The sequence below is a fragment of the Diadema setosum genome, chromosome 6, assembly GCF_964275005.1.
Source record: "Diadema setosum chromosome 6, eeDiaSeto1, whole genome shotgun sequence".
Taxonomy (NCBI): Eukaryota; Metazoa; Echinodermata; class Echinoidea; order Diadematoida; family Diadematidae; genus Diadema; species Diadema setosum.
In genome coordinates, this window is record NC_092690.1 from 16738973 (window position 1) to 16764799 (window position 25827).

The 25827-nt window shown below is 38.8% G+C and overlaps 1 protein-coding gene across 1 annotated transcript; it reads left to right on the forward strand.

Annotated features, from left to right (window-relative positions):
• The first annotated feature begins 969 nt into the window (after window positions 1-969).
• On the forward strand, window positions 970-24213 carry LOC140229455 (coiled-coil domain-containing protein 191-like). Its single transcript, XM_072309707.1, has 17 exons — window positions 970-1153; window positions 2453-2494; window positions 3099-3234; window positions 4729-4935; window positions 5477-5649; window positions 6168-6391; window positions 8030-8198; window positions 9131-9321; window positions 11346-11595; window positions 12268-12788; window positions 13780-13889; window positions 15483-15565; window positions 17332-17433; window positions 18728-18871; window positions 19600-19752; window positions 20168-20322; window positions 23022-24213. Exons 1-17 carry the CDS (start codon window positions 1079-1081, stop codon window positions 23155-23157), a joined length of 2871 nt encoding a protein of 956 aa, XP_072165808.1. The 5' UTR covers window positions 970-1078; the 3' UTR covers window positions 23158-24213.
• The last annotated feature ends 1614 nt before the right edge of the window (window positions 24214-25827 follow it).

Here is a 25827-nt window from a genome sequence, read left to right on the forward strand (position 1 = left end):
CCATAAGAAACCATTGACGGATAAGGTAGATATAATTAGGAAATCGAATAAGATGCAATAAACCGAAGATGAAAAAAAAAAAAATCTGTAATCACCCCTATATTACGTTGTTTCAAAATATCTTTGCTTGCTACAAATATATTGCTACTAGATCTATGTTTTCTGTTTAATTTTGTATTTTCAGTCTCCCTATATCTTTGCATTAATCACTTTTTAATTCAATAAGCCTATCTAAATGAAATAACAATACCATTGCACGTAGGGCAGTCCTACTATGTGTACATAACAACCCCTGAATCCCAACTTTTAGCTTTCATCTCATCCGCCCCAAAGTGGTTGTCCCTGCATGTCTTTCTAGTTTTACGTCCCCAATGTTGCTAGCCTAACGGTTAGTCCTCGGGGGCATTTCATGAAGGATAAAATATCTGACAAGTCAATCATATCCAACAAGTTTTGAGAAATTCTTTAGTCTGATTGGCTGATTTCTCTGAACTTGTCGGATATAATTGACTTGTCGGACATTTTATCCGACAAGTTCCTTCATGAAATGTCCCCCAGAGCTGCCTGAGAATGTCAGATAGAAGCAGCAACTACCTGTTTCTTCTTTATTCGAGGGCAGCTCTTTGCCTCTCTATCCCTCCTTCTGCCTCTTCGATTGCCCTGGCTTCTCTTCCCCATCTTAGTCCCTTGGTTTTCTTCTGTGCTTTTGCCATTTCTTTGCTATTTTGTTCTCTGTTATTATTATTATTAAATCGCTCGAGACGGTGCGGCGACCGCGAGATTAGGTCGGTGCCTCGGTAGTTGCCGTTCGGACACCGAGCGTATTCATTTGAGCAGCGAGTCGGTCGCCGCTCACGATCCCAACCACAGAACTTCTGAACCCACAGGTGCAGGAACAGCGCGCTATTTATAGCTAGCGCAGCGGAGTTGTAGTGGCATAATGCGTAGGTCATTGATCCACCACGGACGCTAGAACGACACTCGTACAGTCACTGAGAAAAAAAATGTATCATCTATGGTTACATGAAAACATTTGTAGTCATTGCTGAATACTCAAGGTCTATGAGTGAATGTCGATATGGCTGGCAGTAGAGAAGATTTATACAGATGGAAGAGACTGACTTCACAGAATAAACCTAACCTCGTTACCAAGGTAAACGATTTTGGGAATGCTACTTGTCGTAGTCCCATAGTGTTGAAATCTGTGTTACTCTTTTTAGCTGTAGTCAATGTAGTTTTTGCAAGTTGTAACGTTAGAACAAACAACTGCAGTGTCAGTAGCTAGTGGTTAGTCAACAATTGTCAACTTTGCTTGGTGCAATTCGATTGTAACATCAACCAGAATTTTTTTCCTTGCACTTGCACTGGCTTGCAGTGTGTGTAAATCAAACCTAGCTTGACTTTATCTGTTTATTTTGCTCCAGATTGAGACAGTGATCGTTGGTGATACTCAACTATAAATTTATGTCCTAGTTTATCGTCAGTATCAGGAATCTGACTAATCAGTATCACCACGATCACCAGTACAGTAAATACTACTTGGTACAATGGTAGTCTGCAGGCATACTCGTGAAATAGGCCCCACCACTGCATGTCCGTATACTACGGCGGCTCACGTGTTGTATACTCGTGAATTCAGCCCCACCGCCGTGTGGTGTTCATCGGTAGATAAGCATGGCGGTGGGGCTTTCTTCCACTGTACTCGTAAATGCGGCCCTACCAAATGGCATTTACGTGAGATCGATACCGCGGTGGGGCCGATTTCCACAGCATAACATCTTTCGTCCTCCCTTTCTCCTGTTTTTTCTTTGGTCTTCAACTTTTTATTCTTATTCTGTTACACGATTGAGAGCATTGGCAATAATGTAGATTTGCTGGAATAAAAACCAGAGGAAGCGGTAAAGCAAGCCGCCCATAATTCAACCATAACGGCATCCATGATTTGACTTAACTGACTTAACTGTAGAAAGTTAATCTGCAGCCGAATTTGGGCACAGCAAGAAGTCTAACTGTTGTGAGAGTTTTTAAAATCTTATCGATTCACTATTGTGTGCTTATGAAGTTTTAGTTGTCTTTACTTGGGGGTTAAGTTATTCTAGTATCTTTTCTATCCTGGGTCGATGAATGTAGAGGTGCCTGATTAAACGTAAAGGAGATAGACTCTGTCTGTTGTACAGGTAGCATCTGAATCAATGGCACATACTACATACTGTAGATGGGGAAGCTAAATGGCTGTGGTCTTGCTTATTTCCTCCATTAGCTTTCTTACCATATTGAGCAATGATTAAGTGTGCCCACTTCTCTTTCTCTCAAACATTACAGTCTGCTGTCTGTCCATTCAATTTTCATTTGATGAAATGGGGTGAAAAAGGCTATTTTGCTCATGAAATATTGGATGTTGCAAAGCTTTACATGATGACATCATTTTGTTTTCCTCCCCTTCCCTCTCCAGAAAGCCAACAAACCAAGCAATGACATTCAAGACTGGATAAAGGTATGTGTTCACATACAATGCAAGACATCATCTATTTCTGGTGTATATCAGTAGCCTATTTGTTTGCTTGTTTTTGTTTTCTTGGGATCATTGCTGATACCCTGAATTTTTTTGGTTGCTTTTTTCCAGAGGATATGTGCAGTATTTCGTAAATATTACATAACTCCGTTAACTTTGCTGTGAAAGATTTAAACTGCAATTCAGAATGATGTATGGTGTTCTAAAACACAACAGAGGATGGATTTTCCATAATTTTTACTACATTTTTAAAAATATTTCTTTTTTCTATGACATGGCATATTTAAAGGAAGCTTTTTTATTTTTCCAGAAAACTAATTGACCTCAATCATTTGCCAATTGTTTTGGTGTTCAGTTACAATCTAGTATTCAGAGCAATGGTAGAATTACGTTGTACATGTATTGAACAGAAATTTGTGTGTATTTATTTTGAACTGTGAGATCAAGGATTTACATGGGAAGTTAGAAGTAAGACCTGCAGTTTACCAGCTAGGAAATGTAGCACCTTTATGAGGTTGGATCTGATGTAGGAATACCAGCAGACATGTTCACATAGGATCTCAATTGTCTCTCATTTCAATATCAGAAAGTGGAGGATGCATCAAACCAGGCAGCAGCAGTCACCTTTGGTCTTCCTGTAAGAGGTCAGAGGTCAAATGGGTACACCAGTGTGGAAGCGACCCTTGACGCTGTACATGATCATGATGAGGCATACCAGGAAGGTGTGTAGCTAACCTTGGACTTGAAGGCTGAAGAGACAGCAAGTAATGGTGACAGTATGGAGTTCAGTGGCCTACTGGAGAATCTGCCTTGAGTTAAAAACCTGTAGGGCCTACATTGTAGCATGAATACTATGTACTCAATTATTGAGCACCATGTTAGTGCACATTTCAGAGAAATCTTACAAACACTACGGGGCAATTCTTTTCTAGAGAAGGACATTTAGCTCTTTTTGTGCCATGGTGTAAGTCCCCTGTGTGCCACATTGTTCTAAGACAGCAATGTACAAATGTAGTCGTGCTGTGGGAAGACATTCTGTTTTTGAAATCTATGTAACTTTTACAGATTTTTGTTATCCTGGACATGTAATGAGCAAAGTTGTGGAGAAGATGCCAAGCTTTGCTTCAATGTAAATTGTATGACAAATCTAGGAAATCTAGGAATGGAATTGCAAGAAATGCTATCATTGTACTGTGGCATTTGGTAGTATATTAATTGGTTTGGGCGGGTTTGTGCATTTGAGCAGAATATGTGAACTTGGCATGTCGTCGACTGAGTCGGGCGTGCGAACGTGGTACATAAAAAGTTGAATGAACTCGGTGGTATTGTGGCATTAGAGCCATGAATATTTAGGCAAAATGCCAAGAATGTCATGACAGCAGAGATGCAGTCCTTCAGCTCACCTGACTGTCTTGGTCACATGACCTTCATGTTGCTTTCACAGAAAATGTCTTTGTTTTGTATTCTGAAAAGGATAAAGCCATTGAACTTCCAGCTATTGAACCAAATGTGACTACTGTGAGTTTTTCATGTTTGATGACTTTCTGACATTCTCATTTCATATCTGACATCATCTTTTTCACAATTGTTAATATATATATATATATATATATATAATAATATATATATATATATATATATATATATATATATATATATATATATATATTTATTTTTTATTTTTTATTTTTTTTTTAAACGAAATTTCATCAATCTATTGCTGGTATATGGTACAAAGTGAGTTTGTTCCTGAGATACATTTTGAGAAAGCGATTTCTAATCAGATTGTGATCAATCATTTCTAATCAGATTGTGATCAATCAACTGTCTAACATGTATTTTCAGTTGGCGATTCAAAGTGTAACTTTGATATATCAGTGTAATTAGTACCAATTATTGCATAAAAGAAATATCACTGATTGTACAAATTTTGCATTATACTTATATAGATATGGAGGGATCCTTTGTTACAATGCAGCACCCACAACAAATAAAGTTTCACTCTTTGCAAAAAACAGCCTGTATAACAATTTCCACATAAGCAACATATTGGTAATGTGACCAAAGTGGCATGACATTCAAACTCTGAAATCACTTGTCTGTTTTTGTTTCTTAAAAGTTATTATTGCACCTTTGTGAAAACTCTGCAGTGAAACAGAACTCTCTATACATTAGATGTTTATGATCTTAACAAAACTGTTACTTGTTGTCTACAGCCCAGGATCTGCTTAGTCAGTGGATGGCCGACAAGTGTAATCTTGATGATCACGTGACTTTTGAGGATGACTATGATAACAATGAGGGCACTGCTCATGGCTTGAGGTCACCAGGGGTCAAATCAGAGCTGACGAGCCAGTGGGAGGACATGCTAGAAAGAAATGATCCGACTCTTATCTCAACGAACAAGTACACCTCATCTGATGGTGAGTATCTGTATTCAGTGCAGCACAACTACCATAGAGATATTTAGAGAAGGAAAATCCTTTGAACTCATGGCTTTGTTGTCTGTGAAAATGGAAAGGGCACCCAAAACGTGTCTGTGGCATTTGTGAAATATTGTTAAAGACATAAAGAGAATGATATAACTTATTGAATTCTGTCATTAGAATTTGTATAAGGATGTGACTTGTGTAGGGATGAATCATTCTAAAAAAAGACTTTAGTTCCCATGTAGTCACATGTGTATACTGTACTAGTAACAGACTGTTCTGTAGTAACACAGTAGAAATGATGTTTTGTGTGCTAGTCTTCATGAACAGTGAGATTGTGGTATGCTCATTAGTGTTCTTTGATTTAGTGCTGTTTCAGATATTTTTCAGGATTGACATTTTTGCCATGTTCCTTGAACTAGGCAACAAATTCAATTGTTGAATTTCAGTTCCACCATTCTCATTCTTCTTGGATATCAATAAGTAGTTAGGGGTCAATACCTGACATGCATTCCTTCATCCTTGCCTCTTCCAGCTCTATTGGCAGACATTGAGTCACGTGATGATTACAGTACTGTGCAGAGCATTTTGGGTTCCTTGATGCAGAAGGAACTGGTGGAGCCAGCCCAGAAGAAGAAGCTCCGAGCAACCCAAGAGGAGCGTAAGCGACCAGATCCTCGAACCACCATGGCTGCTAGGCAACAAAAGGTCTTTTCTTTGTTAATCTTCGTATTTGCAGCATTTACAAGCCATAATTCTTGGGAACTTCTGTAGTTTTAACCTTTTTCATCATCGTAAGTTTGGGATAATTTAAAAGTTGTATATTCCATTTGCAAATGTAACAAAATTGTGCATGGTTCAAGAATAATGTCCCCCAACATCTTGTATGAAACCTTTATGGGGATACATCTCATATTTTTTTTTTTTTTTTTTTTTTTTTTTTTTTTTAGGAAATGCAAAACCAACCCCATGTCACTTGAAAATATGTTCCTTAGTACAAGAAAAATGGTTGGATTTTTTAACAATTTTTTTTAATTCAAATGAATTTGCTGGAAATCTAAAGCATTTACTCCCCTCTATCAAAAAGAAATTTCCAGGCTTATTATTTTGAGGAAAGGTCAGAATTAGCTACCTCTGCAATATAGCAGCTTAAGAAATGAATCAGATTTCAGTAATGCAGAAGGGACACACAAACTTGAATAGCCAAGAAACTGATTGTGTTTCAGGTGAAGGAGAATAGGGAGAAGAAAGAGAGGGAGCGTAAAGAGCAGCTGGAGCAGCGTCAGGCCAGGAAGGCAGCAGAGCACCAGGCCAGACTTCTGGTCCAGCAGGAGCAGAAGGAGAAGGCACTGAGAGCCCAACGAGAGGAGCTCATGATCCGAGAGGAGATGGCCCGCATCAAAAAGGAGATACAGGAGCAGAGGAGGCAGGAGCAGGAGGCTCGTAGCAGGTATTAAAACCCAGTAGTGTCTGGTAGACAGGCTGTCGTACTCCGGTGGCAGAACTTTTTTTTTTTTTTTTTTTTTCTGTGGTAATGACAGAATGCTGCTGAGATAGGGTTTATTTTGCAAGGGTTTTATTGTTGTGAAATTTGCAAGTCAACCAATGTTTGAATGTTTGCTGAGTTAGCAACTCATAAAACTATTGCCTCCTGTGATACAAATGTGTTACATATTGTCTCCAGAGTAGGAAATCACTTATTTTTTCTTGTGAAAATGGCAATACTTATTATCAACAATCAATACTTCTTATCAACTCATCAATATTATTATTGAGTGTGAACTCAATCACCTGTAAAATTATTTTGTAAGTCCCTGTTTGCTAAACACTCTACAAAAAAATATTTGGCATTTACAGTAAATCATCAGATATCAGTAGCACAAAGTTGCTGAAACTTTCTGATTTTCCTGGAGGCTTCCTGAAAGCTTGGATATCTCTCCATGTCCTAAAAAGAGATTTGTTACCTTCTGAGATGCATGTAATATGGATTATCTTCATGAGTGCTCTGTCAAATTGAAACATTACTGATTTTGATGTGTGAATGTTGAGAGGTCCTTCCAGCATCATCATGGGGAACACTGAAAAGTTTATTTTACTTTACATTTATATAATTACCCACATCATAGAATTAGTACAAGGAAATTTCAAGTTTGATGTGGGAACCCATAGCTGAATTACTGTGGACCAACAATTCCTCTTCTGTCTTGAGATATCGTAGAATACAATGCATTCGGAAGATGAAATGTACCCATGACGGTGTTAAAGAAGATCTCGAGATGATTTTGTGACTTTTGCATCTCAACACACCTGTAAATTGGTTTTACTGGGTACAGAGTTTCAGAATGTACAGTGACTGGGATTAGGAATAAGAATGTTTTCAAAACTCATAACAAATCAAAACGAATGAGTATTATTATGTGGCAGTGTCGCACAAGAATGCATGATGGGGTGCTCAGAGAAGCAGAAAACAAAGAAAGCATGCATAAATTCAACACAGTTGACATTGTTAAGAAAGTAGTATGATTGTATGCCATTGCTTCATTACTGGAATATGTGAGCCTTGTAAAGTCATCATCCTTGTTCAGTATCAATCTTTGAATTACATGGATGTGAAAATATATAAATCATCTGGAATGCCTCTTTGAAGTACCTTCAAAACTATTCAGTGATTAAAAAAACAAAGCAAAAACAAAACAAAACAAAACAAAACAAGACAAGACAAAACAAAACCCACATACCCATGAACAGTTGTGCACATGTAAAGTCCTGAAGTTTAACTGCATCAGCCACTTGTAAAACAATGTTCTGAATTTCAAGTTCCTTAACATGTGCTAATGACTTGCTTTTCTTTTCTTTTGCTCAAAATGAGTTGGTTAGAGAGAAATTACCTCTTTGGAAAGAAAAGTTAATACCTATCTGAGCAGATCTTTGATGATTGATAAATTCATCCACAAAGTTAATGTCCTCCATATTGTTACTCTCTGATGAATCAAGTCATTGGTCTAGTCAAAGTAGTTCCTTGTTGAGATATTGCTGGATTCCTCATAGAAGCATACTTCTTGCATTGGCTTGTGTTCTTCACTCCCAGAGAGAAAGCCATAGAAGCCGAGGCCAGGAGACAGGAGGATGAGAGGAGGAGGAAGGAGGAGGAGGTGGCCCGGAGGATAGAGGATGCTAGGAGGACCCAGGAGCAGCAGCGGATGGCAGAGCTGAAGGAGACTCGCATCAGGGAAGCACAGGAAGCCAGAAGACTCCAGGTCAGTTTGAAGCAACAAAACACTGGATGTGCATTCCATGTGTATTCTGTTGGAGTTGGTACTGGAACAATGACCTTTACATTTGTACGCATGCAGCGTATGTTTATTGTTACACTGGATGTGTGATTTTAAGAATGTGTATATGTGTGTGTATATCTGTGTGTGTATGTATCAGTGTATACTTGATAATACCAGTGAGAATCCTATAGCCAGAGGTCTACAGACTTACCTGCTGTTTTGCGTAAGGTATGGAAAATTGACAATCTGACAGTTCAATGTTGATTTCAGGTACCTTTCAACATATTTCTGAAGTTAAATAATTTCACACCACTTACCACGCATGTGTGTGGATGTATTGCAACATAATAGGCAGCTTGAACAAGGCTGCACACTAACTCATTTTTTCAACTGGTCCGACCTGTGTTTGACCAGTAGGTACCCAGTTTGCCATTTTTTACTGGTCCATTCCTGAAAAATTTACTGGTCTTACAGTGAGTTTTACTGGTCAGGGACCGTCGGACCAGTGCCAGTGTGTATTATTGTTATTATTATTATTATTTATTCGGCAATTCAACATATAATACAAGCGGACATAAAATACAAACAGAAAATCGTATTACATGATATAAGAATTGTGGTGATTCCAGGTGCATGCTGCTGGTTGCCAGGGGAGCATTGGCATAAATGAATGAGAAAAATGAATGATGGCGGGAACATTTCTTTGTGAAAAATATGAAATGATTGCCATGCTGAAATAAAAAGATTATGAGTTTGGTGAGAGAGACATTTCAGTAGTAGGGTAAAGGTAACTCTATTGAATTGCGATACAATGCCACAGTAGATGATTTGTAAAGGTTTAATTCCTCAACTAGAGCTGACACAGGCTTTTCATAATCATTTCTATGTCATGTAATGACTTGTTGCACATGCAGATTCTTCAGACACACTTCCATGCATGGTACCAGCTGGTGCAGGACCAGAGAGTGCAGATGGGCAAAGCGAGGGCGCTTTCCGACTGGCGTAGTCTGCTACGGGCTTGGAATGCTTGGAGAGGGTTTGTCAGAGCCTGCCGAGCTGAGAGGGAGGCCAAGCAGACTGAGTTGGACATCAAACTTTCTTACAGGTATGCAGTCAATTCAAATACATCTACACTTGGCAAGGAATGGATAATATGTGATCAAGTAGTACTATTGTCTTATTTATCCAGGACACCATTTCATAAAAAGTTGATATGATAGCAACCCCTGCAGGTGGAATGGCAATTGTCATTGAATGATTATGAAAAGCATGTATCACTGAATCACTGTATCCTGAATTACACCTTTACAAAGCTCTTTCTGAGGAATTCAACCTTTACAAAGCTCTAGCTGAGGAATTAGACCTTTACAAACCATCTGCTGTGGCATTGTATCGCAATTCAATAGAGCTACCTTTACCCTACACGTGAATGACGAGAATCCAGCTTCCTGATTGGATGTTGTTATTTGAAGTTGCCAAACCAGAAAGAGTTGCTATCTTAAATATCTTTTATGAAATGGGCCCTTTGAAAGCTTATTCAGTGGAAGCAGTGTTCTGTTGGAGGGCTCTGTGATTAGCAATCCCCCAGCATTGTTAGTACTGGAGAGCAAAGTTGGTCGAAAAAAGTTGGTCAAACAATTCCAAGTATGTATGTACCAGACCAGATTTGAATCATGCTCTCCTGTTCCAACATTCAGAGATTTACTCAGATTTTAAAAAAACATGGCATCTAGAACATTTTCATGTCTTTCTTTGGGGGAAAAAAGAACCCACACACCACAGATAGAACTGTCATGTACCTTGCTTTTGAATGTGCAATAGTTATTTCCATGCATGTACTTCATACCATACAAGTTGCAGGGTCGCTGAAGAGAGTGCTTACGGGATATTAATTCATCAACATGTACTGCTACCTATGAGACACTGCATCTATTTCTATAGGATGTTATGGTGGATTAGCCTGTATCTATTGGCTTACTTTTATCCATTTTCATTAACCCCCTGCCAAAAGCAATATATATAACATGTGCCATGCCATAAGTTCATGGGAAATTATGATGTTTCAGATACTTTGTATAACCTTACGTTAACCCTCGCTTTGCTTTCTTTTGTGATTTGCACACACACAGAGGGCTTTTTCACAGATTGGCAAAGATGTTTTGAAATTAATTGTCAATTTGAAAAAAAAAAACAAAACACCACCAAAAAACCTTATCCCCGTATAGTATCTAATGTGTCATCACTCGAGGCCTTCTTGTTTGACTGAGGCACATTGCTACCGTATACTCATGAGTAGGATTGCTAATCTACAGCTTTCTTGTTTGGATGGATTATTGCAAGCCGGTGAAAAAACTTGAAAAATTAAGTGAAGTGCCTTAGTGCATTAAAGGGTTGAAATAAAGCAAACAGACCTGCACTGTTTGGATGTTGTTTTTTTCCAGTAGTTGTGGCACTGTCTGAAGAAGGAAGTCTGAAATTTCCACAAACTGAAGACAGCTCAGCAAAGTGTATAAGACTAGTGTCTGTAGGAAAAATGTTGGATGTATAAATAGTGTGCAAGACCCTTAGAACTGCTCCATGTACAGCTCCAAACAAAATTCCTTGCACTAACTATAAATCTGACAAGATTTTTACTAGAGAACCCCATTTTTAAGCCTTAATGGTCGTTTATTCTCTCTATATCAAAATGTGTTGGTTATACTTTTCGTGTCATAATGTGTTGTTTAAGCTTTTCTTGTTTGTCAATGGTTACAGCATTGCACATATATTCTGGGATCTACAATGTAAGTCAGGCTTTCTCTAATGTGGATAGAAATATGTGCACAGATACTGGAAAACATGATATATTCGCGGCACAAAATTTTTGCAAATTGGAACCAACAGCCTTTTTCGTGGCATGAAATTTTCACGAATTGCCACTGGCGTTCAATGCATATAGTGTAAACAAGAAATTTCTCGTGCATTTTAATTTTGCGAATCTTGGCGCTCGCGAAATTCGTGAAATTAAAATGCATGCGAGCACTCCTCGTTTTACAGTATGTGCACATAGAAACACATTTTTTGTGGAAATCACATGTTCCTTGTGCATTGTCGACCTAGTTAGTGGCATTTGTATTTGTGTGTATGTAGGAGAAAGCTGGCAGCTGACAGTCACTACCGTCAAGGGCTCCTGAGGAAAACCTTCACTGCCTGGCAGGTGTTTGTCCAGCAGGAAAACCTGGAGAAGGAGCAATCCCAGCAACAGAGTGCTCGCAGATCCAAGATGGCCGCCTTCCTGGAGGCGGCTGCTTCTGGGAGGCTTTGGACCAATAGGGAGGAGGGGGAGATGGGACTGGACGGGGCAGCAGCCAATCATCCTGTGTCTGCAGGGAGAGTAATGGTAGGGCTCTATGCTGTGTGAAGTGAAGTGTGTTTTATCAGACCACATAACATGACCTGAGTATGACAGTGCAATCACATGGAGATGCTAGAATTTTCATGTGTTACAGTACACAAACTTACTGTGACTTGTTACATCGTATTGAATTTTCAGTGTGCCCATTGCTGTATTGCCCCCTACAGCCAATATTTAGTGGTATACTTCTGTACTCTGTTTTTTTTATGGTATGGAAAACCAGAATGGAATATTTTCTTTTGCGAATTGCATGTTAGAATAGTCTAAAGTTGGTTTTGAGGATGAAAAACAAATGAGCAGAGACACAAATTTGATGCGTTTTGATCAAAGTGACAAAGTGAAGAAGAGAGAGAGTGTTTTAGAAATGAAAGGGATAGGTAGATACAGATACATACGATGTTTAGTGTTAGCTCAAAATTATGCATATTGGAAATCTTTGTAGCATTATCCAAACAGCCACCTAGAACTACCCATAGTATGCTGTAGGAGAGGATTTACTTTCTATGTTCATCTGACTTTATGGCTGATTCCTTGATTTTGCTCAAAATTTTTGTCAGTCTGTTGCTCTTCTTTGACACTTTTATTTATGATGACTCTCTTTTGGGGTAAATAGATCAAGAATGGTGAACCACAAATTGTTTTATCATCTTGGGCCAGGTTGCCATGCCTTCGGACAGGTCCACTGATCCCGCATCAAGCCGGAGTGCTCCTCCCACGAGGTCGAGTGCCTCACAGGACAAGGCAGAGAAAGGAACAAGGCACCAGTCTTCAAGGAAACCCAAGCATGCATGGCAGGTGACCAGGAAACATATCAACCTCACAGCAGAGGAAATAGCCAGCATTGGAGACAATATGGCACCCTCTATGGATGAAATTACCAGCAGTGAGCACCCTCCCCCTGGAGAGAGGCTTCCCTCGCAGAGCAAGAAACCTATTCAGTACACAGTGAACAACTTTGAGCACCGGTATGCGGCACAGCAAAAACTGCTTTCGGAGCAGCAGCAGCAGCTGAGGGAGCAGCGGCGGCTGATAGAAGAGTTGCAGTTAGCTCACAAGCAGCAAGGACTGCAGAATCAGCTACAGCAGATAAGGGATGGGGAGAACGTCCAGACGATAGAAGAGTTGGATGGTGAACATCCACTTGATGCAATGTTTGGCAGAGTGCAGGACTCTTCAAGGTGTGTGAAAGACATCAACTAATGCTGATTTTGCAGAGAATAATCATTAGTTTTGCATTCTGAAACAATGCGATTCCTCATTCAATTATCTCTGGGTTCTTGTCTACAAACAGACAGCAAAAAGTCTGATGTGCAAAAATAGGTATTTCCATCTTGCTATACCCTTCTTTTGTTTAGCAATGCATTTGTAGCATTGTGATAGGTTCATGATACATGCGTTAAAGATTTTTTATATACTTTGCATAAGATGATGAAACAGCAGTAATATCGCACCATTTATCTGTAGAAACATTCATAGGTGCCTGGCTCCCACAATATGTCGCACATAAGCCCTGTAAAATGTAGATAATACTTGGTAGAGTATACCAACCATGCTGCTGATTACAAAAGCAGTGCAGATTGTTAGCTCAGATGAAGGCCATTTACATGCTCCTTAGCACAACAAGAATGTAGCTAGGCAAGTCGTATTATTTCATTGTATGCAGTGAGGCCACCATGGTGCGTGCTTATATGCTACATGTTGAATGACTGTTAGAAATTGCAACATAATGATGAATATAAGATGAAAGGCGATTTCTAGCTGGTGACTTATGTGAAGCTGCAGTATCACTGCAAATCAAGGAAGTCTTGCATATCATTCAATGATGCTGTAGGTTGTATTGCACTCTATTACCTGGGGGGCATTTCATGAAGGAACCTGTCGGATAAAATGTCCGACAAGTCAATTATATCCGACAAGTTCAGAGAAATCAGCCAATCAGACTAAAGAATTTCTCAAAACTTGTTGGATGTAATTGACTTGTCAGATATTTTATCCGACAAGTTCCTTCATGAAATGCCCCCCTGGTATTACTGATTTGGGTCTTTTTGATGATAAACAAGGGTTAATTGCAATGATGCTTGACTCCTCAAAACAAGTTGCAGTGATTTATTAGGTGAAGAACACCTGTTCCTGAGTATTAATCAGCTTGTTATCATGTGTACACTGTAGGTCAGAGGAGACAAGAGGGGATACAACTGGGAGAACTGATGCAACCTCCGAAACCATGACAACCAACAGGTCGCGAGGTTCCAGTAGACCTGCCCCACCACTTCTCAAGGGTTGGTATTGCTTGTATAAAATGAATACACTTTCGTTTGTTTAAATTTATATCTGTTCTAAATTATCCTCTCATATGTAGTTACTAGCTATAGATTTACGCTTCACCACTGTCTGTCATAAGATGCACTGTGCTTGTCCTGTGCCACACAAATGAATTCGTCAGTGGCTTCTTTAAGCTACCGAAACAGGTTAAGTATGAAAAACTTAAGGCCTGGTTTGTAATATCATCTAGAAGATCACATACAAATGTCTGATTTTTTTATTTTTATTTTAGTGTTACAGTGAAGGAATAAATGTGTATTTGTGGCATCTTTTCTCCTGTTCTTCATTAGGAGCTTCTACTGGGGTCTTGTCTCTAGAGCACTGCATCAACATAATGTTTTTAATCTAGGAAAACTACTGGAAAGCAAAATAGTGTCGCAGCGTGAAATTTTCGCAAATTGGAGCTGATGACCTATTTCGTGTGATGAAATTTTCGTGAATTGCCACTGACATTAATGCATGTAGTGTAGGAAAGAACTTTCATGTTCAATTTAATTTTGCAAATTTTGGCTTGCAAAATTCTCAAAATTTAAGTGCACATGGACATTTCTGGTTATACTGTGTACTATTGTAACTTTACAAAATTACATAGTCAGAATAGCAATGAAAGAATGACTTTCATCAAACCAGCTTATTGAGTGCTCATCAGCTCATGGTTTAATCGAATGCGTACTTGCTACCAATGTAAGAATAGCATCCAAGTTATTCATCCTAGATAAACATATAAGGGTTATCTTTGAAGTACCTTGGTGGTTCTTGCATGAGAGAGTAATTCCTCTCAATATTTGACCCACTTCAACTAAAGGACCAAAAGTCGGGGGAGGATGATTTTCTGAAAAGGACATGACGTTATTCCCTTACTCTTCTGCTTTAATTTCGTATGTAACACAACTCATAAAAGTACGTTGTTGCGGAGATGTTGATGATTTTATGAGACCATGTAGAGTGGTCTAGGAAATCAGTGTTTAGAGAAAACCGCCTTCAAAGTTTTCTTTCCGACACAATCATGATCAAGGAGAGGTAACACAGTTTCACCTCTTTACAATAGAAGGTCTTCTCATAGCAACCTCCACAATGTTCACTCAAGCTTAGCGCCAGCGGTCTACGCACGACCAATCAGTAACCAGGGTGCCACGCACTGACCAATACGATCACTCCCTCGTTGCTAGGGGCGGAGTCTATCTGCGGCGCTAAATCCAAATCTTCGGACACGTTTTTGTTCTGTTTAAAGTCAGAAAATCATGGCCCAGAAAATGCTAATTTCTTGCCTTTCCTTAGATAATTTGGTTCGAAACTTCAGCAGATGATAGACGGTACATTAGACTACAAAATTATACCAAAAACAGAAATCTGATCTTCTTGACCAATTTTGATGATCTGACTTCAAACTCAATTTTCTCGGCTTAGACGCCAGCGACTTTAGGATCCTTTTGATGTGGCGGGTCACATATTTGAAGAGATTCAGACACAATAGTTTTTCCTGTATTTGCTTGAATGTATCTATCTGATTGTTATTGCAATAGAAATACAACCTTCCTATTTTTGGACAGGTATGGAAGAACGAGCAGTGCAGAGGGCTAAGATGAAAGCCGAGCGAGAAGAGAGACGACGTCAAAGAGAGCAGCAGCAACTGGTAAGGATTTCACTCAGTCTACTCATATGGGATTCATAGCTATCAACGGGAGAATGTGGATATGTAACACTGAATTTCAGTTCTTTTTTTTGTCAATACTTTGATACTTTTATGGTTTGCTCCCCAGAAGACCCCCCCTTTTATCAGACATTCTTCTGTTATTACCTATGTTTTGCAATATACCTGTGTGATATACATATCATCTATAAAGCATATCATATAATTGCTTGAGCATATATTTGCGTGAGCAAAATATTACCACGACAAATTACAATGGCTCTCTTTTGCATGGTTCTAGATGCACTTAGACAGTTTTGCACAAATGTATCTAGTTTGGATTTCAGAATATTTTCAAGACACGTGACCATGATTTACAAGGTATGATCTACTCTTTAATCATATCATGTAGGGTGTCATAGATACTTTATAACTGAATTGAAATGAGCAAAGAAAGTGGGATTCTGTTAGAATCCTAATGGAATCCTATTTTCTTTGCTCATTTTCATTCAATATATATATTTCTGTTCAGTTTCTATAAATGTTTGAATTTATCTTAACCCTAACTAGGCTGGGCTATTTAGGTAGATCATAGAGCCGGGGGGGGGGGGGGGCCTCCCAGGCCCCCCTCCAGATCTCGGCCATCGACCGCGCGATCGCGACGAAAATTGGCACACACATTGCCTATGATGTAATCTAAAGTACTACGAAGTTAGATTTTTGAAAAATTGTCATTTATGCTAAATTATGCAAATTTATGCATAATGATGCATGAATTATCAGACAATTTGGTATAAATCACTAAATAAAGCCCAAAATGGGCACATTTTTTTGTGTAAATATTCTTTTTAGTGTCCTAAGTAAATATAAGAGAAAAAAATTGAGCCATCCAAAAAAATTTCTTAAGTATTTTATTGTTTTTTGAATTTCGTATGTATTTCTTTGTTTTTTCGACTTTATGTTTTTCATTGTTTTTTCGATGAAACTTGTCCGCGACATTGTTCTGAACGAGAAAATATGTTATTAGTTGATTTTAATCAATAAAACCCCAAAATAATCATGCTTTTATGAAATTTGACTGTAAGCACAGTTTCCATTGAAATTGTACACGAATTCACGTTTTTGAGCAATTTTTGGTCTGACATGCATGTACATATTTATGCGAAACTTCGGAACCGTGCGCCCGGGCATCGCAAATTTTGTGTCAAAAGATGCGGGAAACTCGACAGAAAAAAGTCATGAAACGTCGCGGCGATAGCTTTTCACGTTAGCGATACATCGCGCGGAACGTCGAGGCCTAGTTAGGGTTAAAGGGACTGTACAGTACTGGTTGAGGTGAAGATTCAGGTTTATAACATTTCTTGGTGAGACAATGAGAAACCTCTTATGAAATATGAAAGAGCATGTAATTTCAAGAAGGATGCAATGTTTATTTGATGAAAAATTGGCCTTGAAATGGCTGAGATATCCAAAAAAGCGATCCTTATAAAATTGACAGGCCACGATTTTAATTAGGATGTCTTTGTTTTTCCTTGTCTTTAGATATCTCAGTCATTTCAAAACTGATTTTCATCAAATAAACTTTTGATTCCCCTTAGAATTGTATGCCCTGTAACATTTCATAGAGTGGTTTCTAAATATCTCGCAAGACATTACAAGCTGAATCCTCACCTCAACCAGTACTATACAGTCCCTTTAAATTCTAACTGATAACTATTTAAAATTGCATTGATAAGAGGTAAATGAAAGCTGTTGGATTCTCCATGTAGGCCGAGATGCAGGCAGAAGAAGAAAGGAAGCAGGCGGAGGAGGAGGCAGAGAAGAAGGCAGCCATTGAGAGAAGGAAGGAACAGAAGAGACTAGCAAAGCAGGTGTGTACTTCCCAGAGAATCATGACCATCACCTGCCCATGACAGTGCCTTGAATATTGTTGGGACCCCGAATCACTACCCAAGACAATTAGAGTTGTACTCAAAAGACACATCAAGAAACCAGGCACCAGTCATTTCGATGGCTCATGTCTCAATCCAGTATTTTATTCGAGCTGGCAAGACTCCATGACTGTCACATGACCAGTACTGATACCAAGAGTGACTTTCTCCCCAGTCAACTTCAGAGGAGTTACTCCTCAAGACTCACTCTTAATTCCTTACAAAAACCAGACATCGTTCATCACCTTCGTGTATACAATAAACTACTTTAAGAACAATAACTGCATGCATTCTATGGTGACCATAACCGATAACCATTTGTGGTCTGGTCTGGGGACAGAGAGTCTACTTAAATAGGGGTGATAAACTCTAGGGGGCTCGTCAGTGGTAAGGGGAAAGGAAGAACCACAGATACAAACAATGTTCTCAGTTACTATGTCTGCCCACAAGACTTGCCCTACCAAACTTTCAAGTGGAGTCCCAATTTGCCTAAATCTGGGACCGTAACAGTATGCATGGAAGAAGATGTGTACTTCTGGAGACATTTTCTCCTGCCCAGTGAGTGGCGCCTTGTTTCACATTTATCATTCGGGTGATGACTGACTGTAGAGTGAACATACAGAAAGTTCTGTCTGAATGAATATACGCATTACCCAGTACTGAGGGATTAAAACCTTTCTGAATGACATCCCAACCACTCCTCACAACAAAGTCATCATCTGATATATAGGTTCAATAGTCAAAGTACTTAAAGAACACCTTGTAATAACATCGTAGTTTTGTGATTGAAATATCATCACCAGCATGTTATAACACAAATCCATTAAACACAAGTGAATGAATAACAATTGAAGCTTCTTTTTTTGATAACTGAGAAGGCGACTTTGATGTGCTTGTTATGTCGTAGGGACACCACCAGAAAAATAGTCATATTCCAGTTTTAATTTGTAGTAGTCAGGAATACCTTGTAATTTGTTTATATGTGACAAGTCCACCTAGTCACATACTGGAGGGGAATTTGCTCTTTTCATACATATAATCACACATAATGTATATCTCATTCCAGACAGGCCATTGCAGACTAAATTATCATCACTGAGAGTAGGTGGGGGCAGTGGCATTGTGATGCAGTAAGGGTAAATGGGCCGTCTTGGAAGGAGACAAGCTGTGGTATATGATGCATAGCATCAAATTTACTGAGAATTATTGATAAAAATGTATTGTTACCTTACAGCGAGAGATTGAGAAGCAGCGACGTATTGAGCTTGCCCAGGCACAGATGGTTAAGGCTGAACTCCACCACCAGACATCCCTCCTGAGACACTATGGCTTCAACCCATGGCTTAAGCTACTACGTACAGCACGCCAAAATATGCAGGTGGGTGCAGGAAAATTGTTAAATAAATACATTCATGATGTGATAGTTCAATGTTACTGTCGTTGTGCCCCTCCCCCTTTTTTTTTTCCTGAGGGAATTCTCTTTCTTGCTCAAGGAAACACACGTAAGATTAATGATGCAAACACTCATCTGCATTCTATAAGATATTTTGCCTCATATAATGGTTTTCAAATGTGGTCTATAGTGAATCTGTGAAATATATATCTTTGCTGTACACAGAATGATTTAAACGAAGAAATGTTTCAGCAGATGTAGGATCTCTTGGTGCAAAGCACAAGTGGATTTAGAAGTCCTAAAAAGCTGTACATTCCGTGAGTGTTTGTCTCTATACAAATCAGGACATGTAAAGGTTTTGTGAGTGATTCAACTGTTGATCAAGAACTCCAGCCACTGAATAAGAAATTACTTATTTAAGTTACCTAGATTTTGTATATCACCTTTTTATCATATATCTTATATTTTAATGCTTTTGATATTACACAGTTATAAACACCAAAAAGATGTTGAAGCTGCGATCAACAAGAGTGAAACATTCTAGAACATGTCAATCAGATGTTACATTCAGTGCAAGAATAGAGATCCATGAGTCCCACATATTGTTACATGGAGCAATGCTCATGCATGTATACAACCTGGTACTACATTTGGACGTCCCATGTGTTTAATGCCACACAAGTCACAAATTGACCATTCTATTTTACCCACAGGTTGCCATTGACCACCACAGCCATAAAGTCCTTCATGCCTGCCTCATGGCATGGCACCAAATGACCAAGGAAGTCATCGAACACCGGAATGCTATTGCTGATGTCCGCTACAATGAGATCCTGCTAAGGCGGAGTTTCAATTCATGGAAAAGGGTGACTAACAATTCCACATATCATGGGAGAGAGTGTTTGTTCACAGATTAAATTTTACACCAACCCCCCCCCCCCAAAAAAAAAAAAAAAAAAAAAAAAAACAAAACAAAACAAAACTGCTTGTAGGGAATAAAAAAAGATAACTGTATGCAAACTAGTGTAAGGGTATGTGTTTGTGTGCATTTGTGAGGGGGGGGGGGGGAGTGGTAGTTATTTCAAATCAATTGAATCTCAGGATGACACTATTTATAATGAACAACATTCAAAAATGCTTCAAAGTATGTATGTCTGCTCTGGCTGCCTGTCTTGTACATCCACTCTTATATCCAATGTTTGGAATTTGAGTGAGCAAGCTGTAGTCTTTGTGTGTGCTGACTTCAGGCAGCTTCATGTCTCTTTCCCAATTGTCTTCCAGTTTGGTCACCTGCAGTCAATCCAGCTGCAGAAGGCCAGGAGACACTACCTGCACAGACTGAAGTCCAAGGCCCTAGTGGCCTGGAGGGACTGGGCCACGGAGGAGAGGCTGAGAGCCTGGGAGGCAGAGGAGAAGGCTGAGGAACATGACACCAGGTGGGTCTCTTTAAGCTTTTATGACATACAAATGCATGTTGATTTGTGTTGATTTATGATACCCTCAACATCACTTTTGCGGTGAAACAATATCTGGAAACATTCCATATATTTTTAAATAATTTTTCTTGTATTTTTCTTCAGATTACTTGGATATGCCCACAAAAAACCTTCCAAACCAATATTCGTGTTGTGACCTCATCTGTCAATCATTGCTAAAGTGCTGCACCAAAATTATGCAAGTTTCATTTTTGTACGCTGCACCAAAATTATGGAATAATCTCCCTTTGTTTGTAAGACAAGCAGTCACAATTAATGAGTTTAAGGCCAGGTTAAAAAGTCATCTCTTGAAGTAGTGTATTTTCTGTTTGAATTTCTTGTATGCATGTCATTTTGTAATGCGCAGTAGAGTATATCATTATAGTAGCTGCGCAATATAAATGTCCTTTTATTAATATTATTACTAATATGATTAATGAAAGACATTGGAATGCACTCTCCCCGAGACCGAGCATAACTTTCATGTTCTCTCACCATGTCTATTGATAGTCACATTGATATCCCAGAAACATGGAAGTTATGCTGTCGAGGGGAAAGTGATTCCAGTGTCTTTTGTTAAACATATCGGTACTTTAGCTATGATTGACAGATGAGGTCACAACCAGAATATTGGTTTGGAAGGTTTTTTTTTTTCTTTTTTGGATATCCAAGTAATCTGAAGAAAAATAGAAGAAAAATTATTAAAAAAATATATGGATCAATGCTAGATATTGGTTTCACCGCAAAAGTGATGTTGAGGGTATTATGAATCAACACAAATCAACATGCATTTGTATGTCATAAAACCTCTTTATGTGCTAGGTTTTGCATGGCCAACTCAGTCGACAGCGTGCCATGTTTGTATATTCTGCTCAAATGCACAAACTTGCCAAAACCTATTGATAAATTGCCAAATGCAACAGTACAATGAAAGCATTTGTTGCAATTCCATTCCTGTCACAGGTAGTTTCCCTTGCATTTTATCTGGTGATTGAGTATCAAGCAGTGTTCCCTACCAGATTTGCCAGTAAATTCTAAGTTCCTATCACTGTTTTGTGTGCAAAAGCCATGTCTCCACAATAATGTAGCTACTGGTCAGATTAAAGGAAAACAAATCAATTGTCATACAATTTACATCAAAGCAAGGCTTGGCATTCTCTCGACAACTTTGCTCAGCACATGTACAGGGGGTAACAGAAATTTGTAAAGCTTAAATACGTAGATTTGGAGAAAAAACACAAAAAACAATGCTTTCTCCATACATGGCAATGTTGGTGTCTCAGAATAATGTGGCACACAGAGTGTTTACACCATGGCACATAAACAGTTAAGCCATACAGAGACACACTTTTGGACATGTGAAAGGCAGCCCCAAGGCAGCCTCAGGGTGGCTACAGGGTGGCCCTTCTTGTTGCCCAGTAAACAGTTTACAAATGAGCTCGAGTGGTATCTGTTTAACCACAGGCTTTACTGTTCTTTCCAATCTCTGTCATTACGGTGCCAATGATTTTGTGTTGTGTGCTTTGATATTTAGTGTCCCTACATCTCACAAATGTATGTATATATATAGGACTGAGATGTAAGGAGGAAAACAGATTAGCTATCAACACTGAATACTGTAAAACATGATATTTTCGTGGCATGAAATTTTCACGAGTTGCCTCTAGCATTCAGTGCATATAGTGTAGACAAGAACTTTAGCGTGCATTGTAATTTTGCAAATCTTGGCTCTCACAAACTTCGCGAAATTAAAATGCACACGAACATTGCTTGATTTACAGTACCTACATTGTATTTCCTAACTCTCCCTACTTTTTTCTTGTAGATCTTTGAAACCTGTAAAATGTACATGAAAGAACAATGTTTTGGCACTGCAAGTCATATTGTGTGAGGGCTTTATGCCACATTATAACCCTCTGGCTTTATTGGGCCCACTGCTTACTCACCATGACCAATTATATAATCTGTAAGCTTGTTGGTTGAACACATTTGTTTGTAGCTCTTGGTTGTGATTATTGCTTTAGCATCTACCCATTGGTTCACAATGGTAATGATGATTCTGGTTTTTGTTTTTTGTTTTTTCGTTAGAGATCAGTTAAAGGGATGGTATAGTTCTGGTTTAGATGGGATTTATGTTTTCACATTTTGCAAGATAATTAAAAACCACTTACATGAAATATGAAAGAGCATACAATTTACGAGGAATTCCCAGAGTTTATTTGATGAAGTTTGGTTTTGAAATGGCTGAGATATCTGAAAACAAAGAGGTCCTAATAAAAGTTGGGTCCCACCTTTTATTAGGGCCACGTTGTTTTACTTTGTTTTTGAATATCTCAGCCATTCCAAAACTGATTTTCATCAAATAAACTCTGATTCCTTTTAGGATTGTATGCTCTTGCATATTTCATATAAGTGGCTTTTAATTATCTTGCAAATTGTTAAAACCTGAATCTCTGTCTCAACCAAAACTATGCCATCCCTTTAAGTGGATAATATGAGATCTGTTTGTGAGATGCTGTTAATATGTCATGGAAGACTGTGATGAAAGAATGAAGAGAAGGATGACATTGGCACAAAGGGAATTACATTTATTAAACTGATAAACGCTGTGTTCATCCTTTTGAATTTAGTGTTCTAAATTAACCTCTTTCCCTCTGCAGACGGGTGATGCGGACTGCCTTCCGTGCCTGGAGACGGTTTCCAAGGATGTTGAAGGAGGAGAGGAGAAGAGAGATAAGGAGACAGGAGATGAGAAGGAAGGTGGCTTCCCTGATCCCTGACTTTGGGCTGACCTGAAAACAGGTGTTCATTACCAAGGTTTTGTGGGCTCTGTATGTGGGGAATCAGATATCAGGATGTTTACCCCTATGAGTACACTACGCACTTTTCCTTGCATCCTATTAATAAAGCTAAACTTGCGTGATGCACAGAAGCACTTGAAAATCAAAGCGCCTAAACAGTCCATTCAGTTCATAAGATTGTATCCATACAATTCGAGTGTTGTAGTGTTGATGTTGTCTCTTTATCATAAGGGGCTATGCACAACATGGAAACTGTAATCTTGTCTTCGACAGATTCACTGTTTTATCTGACTGCTGTACTTCTTATGTCACATAATGACGTTTTACAATATTTAACATAAAATTATTGTCTGTTTGTATCGTTGTGCATCATCTGTTAATGCTGCCTTCTTTATGCATCATGCCTGTTACATTATACACAAAAAGCCAAAAGGTTATCAGGACTCAGCTGTTGATGGCTTGGGGATTCTGATCTGTTGAGATCTTGTCGTTTATTGGCATCCGTATCTCTTCCTTTCTTTTGACACTTTCCTATAGGCAATTATACACTAAAGTTGAATGTCTTGTTGTTCCACATGACTATCATAATTGTTATGTCTTTGACTTGAAATTTAGTTTGAGGGCAAGCCGGTTTAGATGAATGCAGTTTACATATAGAGAACAATCAGTGTAGATTTATAGAAAGTAAAATATATGATGGAATGTAATGAAGAAATATCAGTGTGTCAATACTTGACTAATGATATACTGTGGCAATACGTAGGACCATTTAACTTGTAGTTAGTGATGTTACTTGAAGCAAGTTGTGTTCGAACTCATATCATACACACAAGAGCCCCAAAATGTATACAAAATGTACTTGAGATTCTTAAAAAAAACCAAAACCAAATGACAGCACCACTTTGTGTGAATGCAGGTGTAAGAAGTTTATGCGTTAGCATGGCATTGAGCAGTACTGAAAAGAATTCCCTTGAAAATAAAAGGAAAAGAAGAGAAAAGGAGGGACTGTCAAAGGGTTTCTCGGAAGACGACCGCAATAATAAACTGAACACAGCAAATTATCGTTTCAAATCAATTGTGTCATCCGACTCTTTTATTTAAACAAAGTCGGTGCAATGTGGGATGTTGTCTCCCGAATGTCAATACAAAGTCACCGAAAGAAAAATGTTTTCGGGAAGAAAAATGCAAGACAAAACTATATGTATATAAATAAATGGTTTTATGGTATCCTCATTTCGAATAAGCCCCTATATGAGCACGTGCATTTCTACGTATGAAAAAAAACCCCTATGAATAAAGTCCCTACATATCTAAGGCACTTTCACGGTGTCGATAACCGCGCGATGACTGTACAGTGTTGCTCAGGCGAAGCCGGATCCTGGCATCGGATACGCGGTTCACGCGAGGTGGCTGACGCCTGTTCCTGCAGTCCGTCGCGGCGTGAAGTGTATACGGGCGTGGCAGCACGGCGTGGCCGGATACACACGGTCGATTGGCGTGGGTATTGTCCGGTTCGCGTGAGTCTGCCTGGTTCTGTCCACAGCTGGGCGTGGGATTACTCGACGACTCAAAGACTGGGTGGTATCCGCCTCCGGATACGTCCTCAGACAAGTCCGGATACTCAGCGCCTGGATACGGACGGCTAGAAATATAACAAATCCCTTGTCAAAATAAATTTCTACCCAACTATTAATCCTCAGCTCCTATAATATAACATTTGTGCTCACCATTGCAGAGCTGTGTTAAGGTACAAGTGTATCCGAACATTCTCAGCTTATTAACACATCACTTTCTTCTTTCATGTTCATTTTGACCTTTCTTACAAAAGAATACAAAAGCTTATGGCACATTTCGGTTCTGTTGCAATAAATTGCCATACAACAAAAAGCATAAGCATAGCCATATTCGTCTTATTGAACCTCTGCGAGTAGTTAAAATTCACACTATTAATGGGACAGTTATCACTATCCAGCGATAGAATTACTCTACCAAACAATACCAATCTCTCCCGTAAAAGCTCGCTCTTTTCTAGCTGCTTTTACTAACTTTGTATATATGCTCTTTACACTGTATCTCTCGTCGTTCTAACATTCATATCCGAATTTCTGAGAAGACACACTTTCTCTTACCATTAATTTCAGTGTCTGAATCGATTCACAGCTACACGTTATCGATCCTCATACATATCGTCCTTGGTGTAGATATGTGTATCAACACAAATCGATAATATTCCTAATATCATAATTATTATCATAATTATTACAATTATCCAAAAAAAATGTCGTAGCAATTACACCAACAACAAAACTCATCGTTCAGGATTAAAATCTAATTGCTATTTCTTTTACTCAAACAATCTCACTTTTGAGGTAATGCAAACAACCTAACCCTCTCACTACCAGACCAGTTCTCTCTCTGGCTTAAATATTTTGGCTCGTTACGTACACAAAAACCAAACATCATTTCAAGCTTTATTTCGAGAACCCCACGTGGTGTATTTGCTTTATACTCTTTAACGTTAACATTTCCTGGCTACTATTCTAATCGATTCAAAAAAAAAAAAAAAAAAACCTTCTTTCCTACCGGGTGCTAAATGAAGTAACAGTATGAAATTCTGCAAAACTTACAGCTTCTCGGTCCCTTTTCCTTTTTTGAGTGATGGCCA

What these genes read in the sequence shown, in the direction of transcription:
- LOC140229455 (XM_072309707.1), top strand. Translation starts at nt 1,079, where the DNA reads ATGGCTGGCAGTAGAGAAGATTTATACAGATGGAAGAGACTGACTTCA. An exon ending in AACCTAACCTCGTTACCAAG is followed by an intron (nt 1,154 to 2,452) that starts GTAAACGATTTT and finishes TTCCCTCTCCAG; the next exon opens with AAAGCCAACAAACCAAGCAA. An exon ending in TGGCTGCTAGGCAACAAAAG is followed by an intron (nt 5,650 to 6,167) that starts GTCTTTTCTTTG and finishes ATTGTGTTTCAG; the next exon opens with GTGAAGGAGAATAGGGAGAA.